This window comes from Colletotrichum graminicola (genome assembly GCF_000149035.1).
Source record: "Colletotrichum graminicola M1.001 genomic scaffold supercont1.12, whole genome shotgun sequence".
Taxonomy (NCBI): domain Eukaryota; kingdom Fungi; phylum Ascomycota; class Sordariomycetes; order Glomerellales; family Glomerellaceae; genus Colletotrichum; species Colletotrichum graminicola.
The window spans coordinates 491,772-506,806 of record NW_007361016.1 but is presented as its reverse complement, the minus strand read 5'-3'; the positions used below and the strand labels follow the sequence as shown (position 1 = coordinate 506,806).

Below are 15,035 nucleotides of genomic sequence, written 5' to 3'. Positions count from 1 at the left end.
AGCCCCTCTCATAGGCGTTGTGTCTTGAGGCCGTCTCATCAGCCCGCCCAGCCATCTTTTGGTCAGAGGCATTGAAATCCGGCCCTCTTCTTACTTTTTCACTCACCTTTGGTGTTTCCCGTTGTCTCTCCATCGCACCGACATTGTTTCTTTTTCCCGAGCTGCACTTGTGTGTTGGATATGCAAGTGCCATATCCGTTACAGTGTCAGGCCATCCACCCCGGTGAACAGCGCACATAAGTTAACCAACCTATGGATCTGCGTCGCGCAACCGATAAAGCCTCCGCCCACATGCTACCACCCCTACCTAAACTACATAACCTGCTAACCTACCTATATAGTACCTACTTGGGCACTCAAGGTACCTACGGATAGTGCACTTACAGTGCGGCCAGCGTCCTTGTGTATACCGATTGGCCGTGGTCGAGGTGGTGGGAACCCCTGCCTCATTCTCACAAGGCCTCCCACGGCATCCCACACACATCCCCGAGAACCCGAGAAACCTTGGCCACACAGCCCCTGCCCCTACCTTCCCTCATCCCTAGCCGGTGTGGTCTTGGCTCCAGGGCGGACAGTCAGTCAGTCCAGGGCAGGGGTCTCCAGGTGGGACAGCCCAGCAATGCTACGACCCGCAAGCGACTATCACTCTGTCCAACGACTGGTGTGGTCTGCCTGCCTGTTTGCTGCTGCCGCGGCCGCTACCTCTGTTTCTGCCACCGAAGCCGTCGGGCGACTCCTGCCGTACCCGTCTAGTTTGCCCGCCACTTTCAGGGCTAGTCGCCATGTCGCCCGCAACGCCCGCAACGAACTCTCTGACGACTTGTCCGGGCGCCGGGGGCATCAGCATTCATAAGCATCGCGCCTCCCGTGCCCGTTCTGCCTGCTCTCGTTCGTCTCACCCAATTGCTGTCCCTTTCGACGACCCCGCGACAGCCCTTCGCGCTCATCTACGAGCCTTCGCTCACCCAAGAGCTCTGCCGACAGACAGGCCCTTGTTGTTTTGTTTCTCTTCTGAATTAATCAATTGTCAATCGACGACTCCCGTCATCGAGGCTCTAGTGCCGTCGACATATCCTGGCTTGCGCCCTGGCCCCATTCGGCGATTAGATAACAAAGCCCCCTACACAATGGCGTCCCCTCTCAACCTCGACAACCTCAACTATGTGCAGCTGGTACCTTACAATGGCTCCGGTCCCACGGGGGGCGACTCTCTGACGGAGAATCTGAACATTTGGTACGAGGTAAGGCCGTCACTCGACACGCAACTGCATGCCTTGGAGTCATGTGTACAGAACGCTGATACCGAGACCTGTAGACTGGCGACGTAGGCTGGATGATCACGGCCACAGCGTTAGTATTGCTGATGGTTCCCGGTGTCGGGTGAGTAATATTCAAGCAGTGTTGAACCTGGGCCTGGTCACTGACAAACCCCTCTGTAGTTTCTTCTACTCAGGATTAGCAAGGAGGAAATCGGCCCTGTCTCTCATCTGGCTCTCGGTCATGTCGGCAGCCGTCACCAGCTTCCAATGGTTCTTCTGGGGCTATTCTCTGACATTTTCACACACCGCTGGCGCCTTCATTGGCGATCTTTCGAATTTCGGCTTCAGGGACGTCCTCGCCCGTCCGTCCGTTGGCTCTGACCGCCTTCCCGATCTTCTTTTCGCTGTCTACCAGGGCATGTTCTCCTGCATCACAGTCGCTCTCGCCACAGGTGCTGTGGCTGAGCGTGGACGCATGCTGCCCTGCGTAATCTTCATGTTCATCTGGGCCACCGTCATCTACGACCCGATCGCTTGTTGGACATGGAACACCAGTGGCTGGTCCAACAAGATGGGCGGTCTCGATTTTGCGGGAGGAACGCCAGTGCACATCGCCTCCGGCACCGCTGCTCTAGCATACTCGATGATGCTGGGCAAGCGTCGTGGCCACGGCACGCACGAGCTCAACTACCGACCACACAACGTGACACATATTGTCATCGGCACCGTCTTCCTTTGGGTCGGTTGGTTCGGTTTCAACGCCGGTTCGGCTTTGTCTGCCAATATGCGTGCTGTTATCGCCGCTGTTGTCACTAACTTGGCAGCCTGCGTTGGCGGTATAACTTGGTGCGTGTTGGACTACAGACTAGAGCGCAAGTGGTCCACCGTCGGCTTCTGTTCTGGGGTTGTTGCTGGCCTGGTCTCCATCACACCTGGTTCTGGTAAGTACTTGAACATCTCGGATCCCACTATTTATGGGAAACCGTGGCCTGACCCATCATAGGATACGTCCCCGTTTGGGCTGCCGTACCTTTCGGCATTCTTGGGGCTGCGTTTGCCAACTACGCCACAAAGCTCAAGTTCATCCTCAGAATCGACGACGCCCTTGACATCTTCGCCGTCCACGGAATCGGCGGTCTCGTTGGCAATATCTGCACTGCTTTTTTTGCCGCCAACTACATTGCTCGCCTTGATGGTGTTACCGAGATTGACGGCGGCTGGATTAACCACAACTGGATCCAGCTTGGGTACCAGCTTGCCGATTCGTTCAGCGGCGGTGCGTACTCGTTTTTTGGCACCTGTATCATCCTCTTCGTTATGAACATGATCCCTGGTCTCCGCCTACGTGCCACCGAGGAGGCTGAGATCCTTGGTATTGATGACGCCGAGATCGGCGAGTTTGCCTACGACTATGTGGAACTCACTAGAGAGGTGCTCAACGACATGGATAACGAGGCGGCCAGCCGGTATTCGAATGACATAGGCTCATTCCAGCCTATAGAGAAGAACAACAGTATTCCCTTGATGGATGCCCGCAACTTTGCTGGATCATCACAATACCAACCACAGTTCGGTCACGCTCAGTGAAGCAGAGGGGGCAGAGGTTTCCATTGCACAACCTGGTGCATGAAGCTAAATCTCGGGCTCCCGAGAAACCGCGACAGACCTCTAGTTCGACATGATCGGCTGCTATTTATTTACTATACCAGATGCAGCGCACGGCATTGTCGCTGGCCCAACTAGGAAGAGTCGTCACCAACACATGCGAGCCGAGGGCAGCTGTAGGATGCAATGACCTATCATACCGACCTCTCGGTGTGGAAGAATGAGGAAACGAGCAACGTCTTTGATTTGTAAACATAGTTGGATTCCCCCACCCCAAAAAGTCTACGGTGATAGCAAGGAAAGTGGAGATTAAATCAGTCCCTTCCTGACCGCTGTATATGTAATTAAATAAAAAAAGCAAGACCCTTGACGACATAGGGTCATTCCTTTTGGATAATATAGACCAGAAACGGAATTTCTTTGTTCAACTTGATGGGTCAATGTCGTGGTGCAAATGACCGACCCCCTCTTCTCTTTTCTTGACCCCCTTACACGTATTTTCTGCTGGGTTATTCGAACGTTTACGCTGCTTTTCATTATCGTTCTCTAGGGAACTGGATAATGCTACGTAGCGGTAGCTGACGTTGACGCCCAGTAGAATTTGATGAAGCTCGCGATCACAAGAGCCCCTACCTATGCTGACCAGGTCCTACCTACCTACTCACCCGGGTGACAAAAAAGATGGCCGCTTTTCCTTACTATGACCGCATGGCAACCGGCCATCATTTTTGTCACCCGGATGCTACTGAAGAACGCTCACCTTGGTTCTGTCGATCCAATGCAACCTGGTGCCAACCTCTTGGGAAGAGCCTATCGGGCACTAGTAGCTCCAAAGCCCTATCATCCAGTGGGGAGCTGTCAATGCTTAGTGCAACTTTGATTGGATGTCTTGCAGGCAGCCACAGCACAAATATGGTATCTTCCCCATGCATGTGCACCAGATCTAGCCGAATCGAGCATCTCTGTTCCAGGGGTCTCTCAAATGTATCCATCCCTTCCATCGACGACCTTGTCAAATGACAACTTACCATCGTTGACCATCTTGTGTGTATGCCACACTCGCGCACCCTTACTTGCATCTTATCCTCCTTCATCACTGTTACCATCGTCTCATGGTTCCAGGCACCACCGAACCACCGCCATGACGTTGGTTCGATCGACATCAGTAAAAGGTTACTGCACGCCTCTTTGACAACCAGCAAACCACCATGGCCGATACAAACACATCCTTTCGAGACAAAGCGCGATTTTTCCGGCAGCTAGAATCGCTGGGGAGACAAAATGATGACATCGACAGCGACGAGTTTCAAGATGCCGAGCTGCGTCACAGACAACAACTGAAGGCCTTTCAAGCTGCGGTGCAACCCCGTCAAACACTCCAAGAGAGGGCACAACAAGAGCCGCAGCTGCAGTCGCAGTCGTCGACTCCCCAACAGCTGATTTCGGACCTCAGAGGGACGTCGTCGATTCCAGTCCCAGTCCCGAGCTCATTCACAGACCTTAGACAGAAGAAAGTCATTGAACGGACCCCTCTTGCCGAGATCAAGGGTCCCGGAAGGAAGGACGCTCCTGCTGCCGACAGCTTCATTGAGGACACGCCCGTTCCAGATTCTTCAATCAGGCCACCGCTCCTGCCTATTTCGACTCTTACTAAAAGAGTCACTACACCTCTTCCCGCCACCAAGCACATACTGCCCCGCCTGGTTGACAATTCCCCCTCTGTCGCCGCGATGAAGAAGAGAAAGAGAGATCCTCCCATCAAAACTGTGCCTGAGGAGCAGCAGGTCTTTCGCGGGCTACGATTTTACTTCATTCCCAACGACGACATTGCGCCGGCAAGGAAGGTTCGTATCCGGAAGGCGCAAGAGTTCGGCGCGTCTTGGGTAAGATCGTTGAAAACTGCAAGTCACGTCATAGTTGACAGAAATCTAAACTGGAAAAGCATCGAGTCTATTGTTCGCCCGACGAATGGCGCAGCATCTTATCTGGTTCTCAACGAAGAGTATCCTTTGGACTGCCTGAAGTTCAAAACTCTACTCAATGCAAATCAGAAGCAGTATCGGGTTCCTGGGTCCCCAGAGCTATCTGCTGCCCCAGCCGAACCCCAGATCGGGTCCCAAGTTGGTCAACCATTAGCACCAACCTCGCAAGATTCGCCACTCGAGCCCCGTCAGGTAAATCCGAAGCAACGAGACTACGTACAGCCATCGACTCCACTCAGAAGCCTGAGATCCTCTGGAATGACAAAAGGAAAAGACGCGAATGCCACATCACCATCGGCCCTTAGAGACATCACAGAGATTGTGCTGCCATCAAGCATTCCTGGAGGCAGTAGCCAAAGCATCGATGACGACGACGACGATGATGATGAAATGCCTGCGACCATCGAGAAGCAGACACTTGGTCTCGAGGACGAACTCGAGGATGTCATTTCTCAGATGCAAGAGTTTAGGGATCTGCCTCTGGAACATGATGACGACGACATGGCAGTCTCGATGCAGTCACCGGACGAAGCTTTTGACGTTGAAGGCTCCGAAGATGAGCGGCTGAGAAAGAAGAAAGTGGCCACCCGGAGTCGGGGCCGCAAAGACATGGCGTGGGAAGACAAGTTCGCGTGCCACAGAGGGGGTACTAACGGAGGCGGCCAAACGAATCCGAACGGCCGTACAATTGAGATTTTGCAGCAAATGTGCAATTACTATGAGCGTGTCAACGATACCTGGCGACCCATTGCTTACAGAAAAGCCATTACGCAACTAAAGCGACAACCAAGCAAGATATCTACAGCCGAAGAGGCGATCCGGCTGCCTGGGGTGGGTCAACGATTGGCTGACAAGATTGAGGAAATCGTCACGACGAACCGGCTTCAACGGCTGGAGAGTGCGGAGCAAGAGCCAATGGACAAGGTTTTACAGATGTTTCTCAACATCTACGGCGTGGGCAGTGTACAAGCAAGCCATTTCGTCTCGCAGGGGTTCCGGACGCTAGAGGACCTAAAGGAGAAAGCGAAGCTCACCCCGAACCAGCGAATCGGCATCGATCACTATGACGACCTAAACACGCGCATCCCTCGCTCCGAGGTGAAGCTTCTAGGAGCAGTGGTCAGATCCGAGGCTGCGAAGCTAGACCCATCAGTTCAACTTATCATTGGAGGCAGTTATCGCCGCGGCGCCTTGGACAGCGGCGATGTTGATTTCATCATCACCAAGAAGGGGGCAAGAGCAACATCTGATCTTACACCATTCTTGCATAAGCTGGTAAAGACGCTCGAGACTCAGAACTTCCTCGTCGCGAGGCTTGCTGGATCCAGAGACGAGACCGATGGCAGCAAGTGGCACGGATGCTGCGTCTTGCCCAAGATCAGGGGCGTCAACGACGAGAACTATCGTCGTGTCTGGCGACGTGTGGACTTCCTCGTAGTCCCGGAGACCGAGATTGGCGCAGCGCTGATCTACTTCACGGGCAACGACATCTTCAACCGGAGCATCCGGCTGCTGGCATCGAAGAAGGGGATGCGGCTCAATCAGAAGGGTCTTTACAAAGATGTGATGAGGGGCCCTGGGCGCGTGAAGCTGACTGAGGGCGAGTTGGTCGAGGGACAGGATGAGAGAAGGATCTTTGAGATCTTGGGGGTCAAGTGGAGAGAGCCCCATGAGAGGTGGTGTTAAGAAAAGCCGAGAGATGTTGTTGTACTGGTACCTAGCATAGCGTGGCGTTGGATAAGCTCTTTTGTGTTGCTTTAGTGCTCCTCCCTGTTGACTACCTCCGAAGTTTCCAATTCAAGAAAGCTTGGCTTCCCTTCCATCCCTTTTTTGTGAAGCTCTTATGAAGCTCACCGGACCAACGTGGATTGCTCCTTTGAAACAGTTCCAACTGCCTAGTCAACGGCAAGGGAAAACGCAGAGTCCCTCAATTTAGTGCTCACACGATCCAGGGAGGCTAGTTTATACTGCAGGACCCCATGTCGGAGACCCAGTACGGCAAACCTGTGAGCGTAGTGTAGTGGCGTGCGACGGGCCGACAATAGGGGTCTGCCAGCTGTAGCTACCCCCAAAGTACAGAGAGAGAGAGAGAAAAAACTCCTTCCCATTGGGGAAAAAACTTACAGCTTGGGAAGGAACGTGTCTTGGTTCTGGAATAAAGTGGGATGTGGAAGCGGGGCGCTCCGGCCGGTACAGGGTGCAGGCGGTGACGAGCATTGAACGGCGCAATCAGGATTGATTTTTTTTATTTTATTTTTTTTGCCGTGTGCTGTCCCGCCGCCCCTCCTCTCCAGTCTCTGACAGGTCCCCAATTCTGCCGGGCCCGATCATGTCGAAAAGGTCCCCCAGTTTCCTGCACCCATAGCCCCGCCGACCCTTTTCCCTTTCTTCACCGCGCCGCCTTGACTTATCTGTGTTTTTTCTCCCTCCAGAAATTTCGTCCGTCCTTTTCTTCAACCTTGTGTTTTGGTTCTGTCTCTCGAAATCGATCCGCTACTACGTAAACCTTCCTTCCTCCTGCTTTCTTGTAACGCCGTCCACAACGCAGAGCTCGGCCGAAAAAAGTTTCGTCGCGAAGCAATAAATAAACTCAACATGGGCAACGACACGCATATGGAGGTTGACGCCGCCGAGCAGAAGCTCAAGGGCATGGAGCACTCTGAGCAGCATTACTTCAAGAGGTACGTTGGAGATCCCTCCCAGTTTATATGGAGGAAACTTCGCAGGAAGCAAGATCCGTTGCTAATGCTGCCGCGTCTAGTTATGACCACCATGGTAAGTGCCGTCTCGCGATCCGAATGAGTACAATAGAAGAATCTTGATGTCTAACCGGGTGAGATGTGAATCAGGTATCCACGAGGAGATGTTGGTATGTCGCCTCACCCCCTTGTGCGCACGCAGCTGTCTGCCCGCAACTGTCATCTCTGAATAGCCTTGCTAACCATGTCGTTCCGCAGAAAGACGAGGTCCGCACGCGCTCCTACATGAATGCTATCGTCCAGAACAAGCACCTGTTTAAGGACAAGGTCGTTCTCGACGTCGGCTGCGGCACCGCCATCCTTTCCATGTATGCAAACCACACACCCTGTATCAAATACAACAGAGAGAGCCAGTTGGACTGACCATGTTTGCTCTTGCGCAGGTTCGCTGTCAAGGCCGGTGCGAAGCACGTTATTGGTGTCGACATGTCCACCATCATCTTCAAGGCGCGTGAGATCGTCAAGGTGAACGGCATGTCCGACAAGATCACCCTGATTCAGGGCAAGATGGAGGAAGTCGAGCTTCCCTTCCCCAAGGTCGACATCATCATCTCTGAGTGGATGGGTTACTTCCTCCTTTACGAGTCCATGCTGGACACTGTCCTGTACGCTCGTGACCGCTACCTGAACCCCGACGGTCTCATTTTCCCTGACAAGGCCACCATCTTCATTGCTGGTATCGAGGACGGCGACTACAAGGACGAGAAGATTGGATGTTAGTTTTGATCGCCACCCCTGCTCCGGCACACCTGAACAGACGCTGACCTAACCCAATAGTCTGGGACAACGTGTACGGCTTCGACTATAGCCCGCTCAAGGCCACGGCCCTGTCCGAGCCTCTCGTCGACACGGTCGAGATCAAGGCTGTCGTTACTGACCCCACCGCCGTCCTGACCCTGGACCTCTACAAGTGCCAGGTGTCTGACCTTGCCTTCACCACCCCCTTCCGCCTGTCTGCCCGCCGTGATGACTTCATTCACGCCCTCGTCGCCTGGTTCGATATTGACTTCACTGCCGCTCACAAGCCCATCCGCTTCTCCACCGGCCCCCACACCAAGTACACCCACTGGAAGCAGACCGTCTTCTACCTTAAGGACATGCTCACCATGACCGCCGGCGAGGAGGTCGACGCAACCCTGCACGTTAAGCCCAATGATAGGAACCGCCGTGACCTCGACATCAAGATCGAGTACAAGTTCCTGACCGAGGACCCTACCCGTGCCGCCGAGGGCGTCTGCGAGTACAAGATGTGCTAAGCGCACCAATATCATGGACCCGGCATGTGCCCTCTCCCCTCTCCCGCCCCTTGGGCGGTTGACCTTGGAAGAGAGGCCAGTACCCAACCACAGCAAGGCTTCGCGAGAAGCGGAGTGTGTTTTACCCAAGGAAACGGACTTGTCCGTCAAATCACGATGGGGAAAACCGCCGAGATAATCCAGCTTCTGCTCCCCTCGGGGGACGAGCCTGCCTGCTATTTGTTTGCGCCCAAAAAGTTCAAGTTTTTTATTTTGTTAAAAAAGAAAGAGGAGAGGGAATCCAGCCTGGCTGCGTAACCTGCGCCGGCGAGGGGGCATGGCGCGGCCTCCTTCCCATTTTCGAGATATCCCCTCCTTTTTTTTGGTTTTTTGGCCTGTTCTGGTTTTAAACGATACAAGTCTTGCCGCTCATGAGCTTGCATGTCGTGACGGAGGAGAAGGAACGTGAGGGGAAGAGAAGAGCGGAAGACAAACGAGAGAGGGAGAAAGATGAAGACATAGAAACCAAAAGGCATAACGCAGTCTTCGACCTGCTACAATAGATCATGACTAATGAATCAGACATGAACCTCCCGAATATTTGCTTCTTCCGTGCCGTGAACCAGTTGGCCCGTAAGGGGGACGTCTCCGAACCTATGGTTTCTTATTATTCTATGTTGAGTCGTCTCTTCTCGTCTATCATCCTCGTCTCCTAAGGCCGTGAAATCTAGTCAGTCGTCTTGCCCACGTGCCGGTCTGAAGTAAACGCTATGCTATCTATACTCTCATTCACCCCGCCCTTCCCGCAGTACTTCTCCTACTGGTCCTCGTCTCGACTTGTTTTCCTTGGGCCCAAAAAGAAGAAAGAAAAAAAGAGGAAAAGCAGACAAGACCGACCCGCTCCTCTTCTCACCTTCTTTTTCTTCCCTATTGCCGCGTCCACGCGAACGTTGCCGCCCATGCTGATTGAAAATGCCCCACGCTTGTCTTTTCCTGCCCTGAACGCCAGTCCTTGCTAATGCTTTATATCTCGTGATGCAACGTAAAATAAGAGAATAGGCTGTAAAGGCCGCCTACTCCCCAAGCCCGCCGTCTTCCTCCCATACGCTTCGTCGTCTTCCCCCCGCTTTTGTACCTCGGTTCCAGTCGGGACCAAAAAGGAACTGTAATCGTTCAGGGTATATGTCAAACAACCGGCGCCCCTTTCTCCCTTGCCTCGTCCGCTCACATCTGCCCCGGCCCATGCGTCATCCAATCCTCAACCGTGTCCTTGCCCCGGAATACGACGCCGAGCATGACGGTGAACTCGTCCACCTCCCTCGGGTCCGCGAGCGCGAGCAAGCTCGAGAAGTCCATCCGGCTGACCCACCACGCCGTGTCCCCTTCGCGGGATCGGTTCCACCGCTCCGCCGTTGTGGCGGCCCACAACCGCGTCTGCGCAGTGAAGCACATGTCCGAGAGCCTTAGGGCGTGGTGGTGATGATGATGCGGGTGCGGGTGTCCTCCGCTGCCGCCGTGGTGTTGCCCGACACCTCCACCGCCACCACCTCCTGCTCCATTACCCCCGAGCTTGCCGTACCCCGCGCCCTGCTTCGCCGCGGCGTAGATGGCACGAACGAGGTGTGCCATGGTGAGCACGCGGCGGATTGATTCGGCCATCAGCCACCGCCGCCACGCGGCCTTGAGCTCCTCTTTCGTCGGTCGGCCGCCGCCGCCGCCGCCGCCGCCGCCTGGGGTGTTGGAGCGCGAGTTGTCCGGCGACATGTCGTGCTGCTGCGTGTAAGACGACGCCGACGATGAAGACTGCTGCGGCGGCGGGACGTGTGTCGCCGCTTCCGCGATGGTGGAGGGGGGTATCGCCTCCTCGACGAAGACAGCGGCGCCTACGCGGGACTGTAGGGCGGACGTCCACGCCGCGAGAATGGGCTCAGCCGAGTCGGCCAGCACGCGCTGACGGATGTCGCCGTCGAACCAGCGAATGATTTGGTACATGACCAACGCTTGCAGGGCGGCGACCTGTTGCGGAAGGGTCCAGGTCGCCTGCTCGGTCACGTAGAGCAGGGCCGTGGCCTTGGCCTCCACAACGCCGAGGACAAGCGCCGAGTTCTCTTCGTTCTTGGCCGCGTACGCCGCGCACGCACAGAAGCAGTCCTGGAGCACGGGGGGCAGGCCGTCGGCGCCGTTGGTGGTGGGTAGGTAGAGCGCCGGGTGGATAAAAGGGGCGACGCCGTTCTGGCTCACCCAGCGCCGCGGGAGGCACTTAAACTGCTCGTTGCAGTAGAGCACCGCATCTCTCGGGATCGATTCGCTGGTAGGAGGCGCTGCCATGACGGCGGGTGAGGGGGTCGGCACACCGGTGACGCCGGCGTTTCCGTAGAACAGGGACCACGAGGTCTCCGTCTCTGGCACGACGGGAACGGGCAGGATGTTGTGGAGGGAGTCGTTCGGGGTGCCCGCAGAGCCGTTGAGGACGTCGGTGAAGAAGTTGAAGTCGGCGGCAGCAACGGCGGCCTCGAGCGAAGGGTAGTTGCAGTCGTCCAACCCCTTCTGGGTGCACCGGCCGCATCGGGGCAGGCGCTGGTCGCATCGACGCTTCGCCTGCTGACACGCAGTGCAGGCGCGGCGCCGAGTCGATATGAGGGGTGACGAGGAGCTCGACGGGGCCGACATGTTGGTCGAGTCCGCAGCCCGATGGGCGGTTGGTAGCGTGATGCCTCTAAGGAGGTTTTAGGCTTGCTGGCTAGGGTGACGCCAAGGGGGGGTGGGAGTGTATGCGTTGGCCGTATGAAAGTCCGGGCTACAGTGTGATTGTGTGTATGTGTGTGCGTGTGTGTGTGTGTGTGTGTGTGACCGTATCGTCGGGATGCTCAAGCTTTGCAGACCAAACTACGCTCACAGCGGTAAAGGGGAATGAAACAGCGCGGGCAGTCCGCCCAAGATGTCCGCCCTCTTGCTTGGCCCGACTTTGCCACGGACGACACAAGCGTACAAAGGCCTTACCAGCTCCCCTATGGGAGTTTCTGGTGCCGTGTGGGCGGAGTAGTGACCACCGGTACGGAGCGGAAGTGGTTGCGGCTCTCCGCCTTGGGTGAGTGGAACTCCGCTGCGGGCAACGGCTTTCCGCGTTGCTGGGTTTTCCGAGGGGCGTGGCACAGTAGCGATCGGCCGTCTATTCTTTTCGGGTTGGGCGGTGCTCCGTAGTTGCCCGTTGGACATGATCAGGTAAACTCAATGTCTCCTGGGGCCGGCGCCGGCGCCTCGTCCTTTATATGGGTAGCAGGCTGCAACGTTTTCCCTCACGAGGTTTCGCCCATACGAGACACACACCAAGGGAGGGGGTGGATTGAGCTGGACGAACCGAGAAGACACGATCGTCGCCCGATCCAGTCCAGGTAACCAGTTGTTCAGAACGCTAGCACCAAGGGCCTGGTCTTGCTGGTTAGGTCATCCAGAGTCGCCCGTGAGTAAGCGTACACATAAGGAGTGACTGAAGATGGGACATGCCCTGGCTTGACGAGGCAGAAGAGAAACAATAAGTAACACATCGATAATGGCGGCCCGATACCGTTGTTTGTGTGCGGGACGAGTTGCCCTTGAATCAAGAGAGTGCCCACCCTGGCCAAGTGGGTGGCATTTGGGTGCTCGGTCTGGTGCTATGTCAGCTAACTACGGATACCGTGGTACCGTTACGCAAGATCTGGGGCGATGGAGACATGTGGATGAATTTGAGTTGTTCTGCATCGTTCCTCGTTGTCCCCGGTGTCACGCCTCTTCCCAAACAGGATCTCCCTATAGCCTCTACGGTCTAGAGACAAGACAGTGCGGAGTACTGTGCGTGGACTGTTTTCCTAAATGGGCAATTATTCATCCAGATAGTCCCTAACGATGCCCCAGATGCGTGCCGCTGTTCCGCTTTGCCTCATAACACCTCGTGACTGCTCACAGCTTATCGGCATAGACAAATGCTTAGAAGTAGACGCATCCATCACCACTTTCCTCCGACGCCAGTACCAAAATGGCAGCCCCAGTCTCTGGCACAGCGAACGGGAGGGCAGACCTCGTGTCTGCGGACGTGGGTGGATGTGCGGTCTGGCGCTCTCCCCGGGATTACACAATCAAGCCATTGCGTCACATAATCAGTCTGTCACCCTTCCTCAAGCATGCCGTAAGCACCCCGGAACCGTCTTACCACTTAGATACTCTCAGCCTTACGAAAGCATGATCTTGGAGATCATTAGGGGCCTCCTGCTTGTTCCCCCCACTCGGGGGACAAAAAAGACCGCTGGTTTTGAAGAACCTTATCTTATGGCGCTATTGCTTTTAGATACCAGAAAGTACGATGTAGGTAAGATGTATACTTTCATACACTTTATAGACTTTCTCGTCTTAGGAGTCCTCACAAATGTATATTTTTAGCATGTAAAAAGCTGCATTGCCTATTGCAGGAGCTGTAGTACTGGTGGTGAGGGTGGCTGTTGTGTAGGGGGAAACCGGCGGTCTTTTTTGTCCCCCGAGTGCCCCCGTCGGTTCATAGTGTCTTGCAGAAAGAACTGTGGAACTACCTGGCGTGCGATGACTGAATGGGAGAGAGGGGGAGGAGGGGGGGGCTCGACGGCTTGGTCCACTGCATCTCCTCAACCTGGAACCCTCGTCGCAGTGCCTCTCACTGTCCTCGCATCCTGCAAGCTGACGTCGTTGGCAGACCTGTCGGTGACCAAGCAACATCGCGTGGATACCATCGGCGACAACCAAGGCCGAATCGGTTCATGGCTTCACTGAACACGGGGGAATGTGGCATGGTTGAGGCTATTCGAGCTAGGACGAGTCTCGTTTCCCGGTCGCCAGCCGCCACTCTCGCTTTTCGACGCCGCGCGCGCTGCCAATCTCGTATTCCACCCTGGTGCCCAGGCAGGACGCTCCGCGAACAAGCAGTGCAGTGCTTGCACGAACAGGCAGCAGAATTAAAATCAAGAAATCTGCTGTCGGGTCTTCAGCAGTGTGCTGAGTGTGACTGCTGACTAACGCGCCTCTGGCCACCCGAATTCCAAATTCAACCTCAAAATGTCCCAGCAGCCATATCTAGGGGGCCCAAGTCCGATCTTGTCGAGACCTAGTTGGCTGGTTCGTAAAAAAAATGGCGGCGATTATGGCGCCATTGATCATCGTTAACCACTTGAAGGAACGAAACCCCCGCGATCATGTTACCGCTAGCCGCCCCTGCTTAGAGCCATGCAGTCCGAGTACCTGAGTTGCCGCAGTGGTATGAATTACTATGTTTAGAATAAAAGAACACTGTTTGTTTGTAGTGGTGGTCTCGACGTTGGATTTCAATCCCGCAACAAAGCTGCGCTGATCTCGTTCTGTTTAGGTCGACAACATTTTCAGCTAGATTTCGGGTTGTTGGTCTGCTTTCAGCTGTGGCCGGGGTTATTGCATCCCCCGGGTCCATCCTGCGACGCCTCTAAAAACTACCTGCGGCCAGCCTGGTTTTGCGAGAACCTCGGTTTATTCCGAAACTCTTTGCTCGAAGCCGGTCCAGTCCCTCTGTTCAAGTGGCATGCGTATCCGTGTACAGGGCATTCTTCTTCCGTGCGGACGGCCCGCGGGTACGGAAACCCTCGCACATGGGACCGTTCCATCCACAGAAAATCTAGAGTCCCAAGCACTTGGCTCTAAACACAAGAAAAGCTTTCCGGACACAGGGCGCCACCCGCAGAACTTGGGCCCGAAAGGTTGTTTGGCATCGCATAAACCATGAGCCCAAATCGACGGAGCTGTCGCTTTCAGAGTGGGGGCTTCCGGAGCACATCGGATCTTCAACCTCCTCGCACGGCTTGATCGAACTCCCAAGACTCGCAAGTTCTAGTAGCATGGCTTGAAAATCGAGGTAAAAGCTGACCTACCGCACTCAGCAGGTTCTCGGCCAATAACAGGCCGACAGAGACATGGAAATCAGCAGGCGACCACATACGCCTCCTCGATATTTGCTTGATGGCGTCCCCAGCCGCCGTACCGGGTAAGCCAGAAGCAGGCTCGGTCCGAGGCTTCGTCGAAAGCGATGACCCCCACATGCTGTGAGCGACAGCGTCTGAACCCCGTGGGTCGATCCAGGCCTGTGGCATGAAACAGGGACATTGTCGGACAGAGTCAATTCAGCACGCCTGGACGTCGGCCGTGTCGTCCGGAGTAATACGG

General features: G+C 55.2%; 4 protein-coding genes across 4 annotated transcripts; 3 read left to right on the top strand and 1 right to left on the bottom strand.

The window, feature by feature from the left end:
* Positions 1 to 1,127: 1,127 nt before the first annotated feature.
* Positions 1,128 to 2,846, top strand: GLRG_03954 (ammonium transporter; the record flags this gene model as incomplete). Its single annotated transcript, XM_008094639.1, has 4 exons — positions 1,128 to 1,241; positions 1,316 to 1,380; positions 1,440 to 2,200; positions 2,263 to 2,846. The coding sequence occupies 4 exons, from the start codon at positions 1,128 to 1,130 to the stop codon at positions 2,844 to 2,846; spliced, it is 1,524 nt and encodes a 507-aa protein (XP_008092830.1).
* A 1,226-nt stretch (positions 2,847 to 4,072) lies between these two features.
* Positions 4,073 to 6,532, top strand: GLRG_03953 (uncharacterized protein; the record flags this gene model as incomplete). The annotated part of the gene is made up of 1 exon (XM_008094638.1): positions 4,073 to 6,532. One exon carries the CDS (start codon positions 4,073 to 4,075, stop codon positions 6,530 to 6,532), a length of 2,460 nt encoding a protein of 819 aa, XP_008092829.1.
* A 909-nt stretch (positions 6,533 to 7,441) lies between these two features.
* Positions 7,442 to 8,861, top strand: GLRG_03952 (histone-arginine methyltransferase CARM1; the record flags this gene model as incomplete). The annotated part of the gene is made up of 6 exons (XM_008094637.1): positions 7,442 to 7,527; positions 7,608 to 7,621; positions 7,696 to 7,715; positions 7,804 to 7,913; positions 7,989 to 8,320; positions 8,383 to 8,861. The coding sequence occupies 6 exons, from the start codon at positions 7,442 to 7,444 to the stop codon at positions 8,859 to 8,861; spliced, it is 1,041 nt and encodes a 346-aa protein (XP_008092828.1).
* A 1,203-nt stretch (positions 8,862 to 10,064) lies between these two features.
* On the bottom strand, positions 10,065 to 11,510 carry GLRG_03951 (uncharacterized protein; the record flags this gene model as incomplete). Its single annotated transcript, XM_008094636.1, has 1 exon — positions 10,065 to 11,510. One exon carries the CDS (start codon positions 11,508 to 11,510, stop codon positions 10,065 to 10,067), a length of 1,446 nt encoding a protein of 481 aa, XP_008092827.1.
* Positions 11,511 to 15,035: the final 3,525 nt, after the last annotated feature.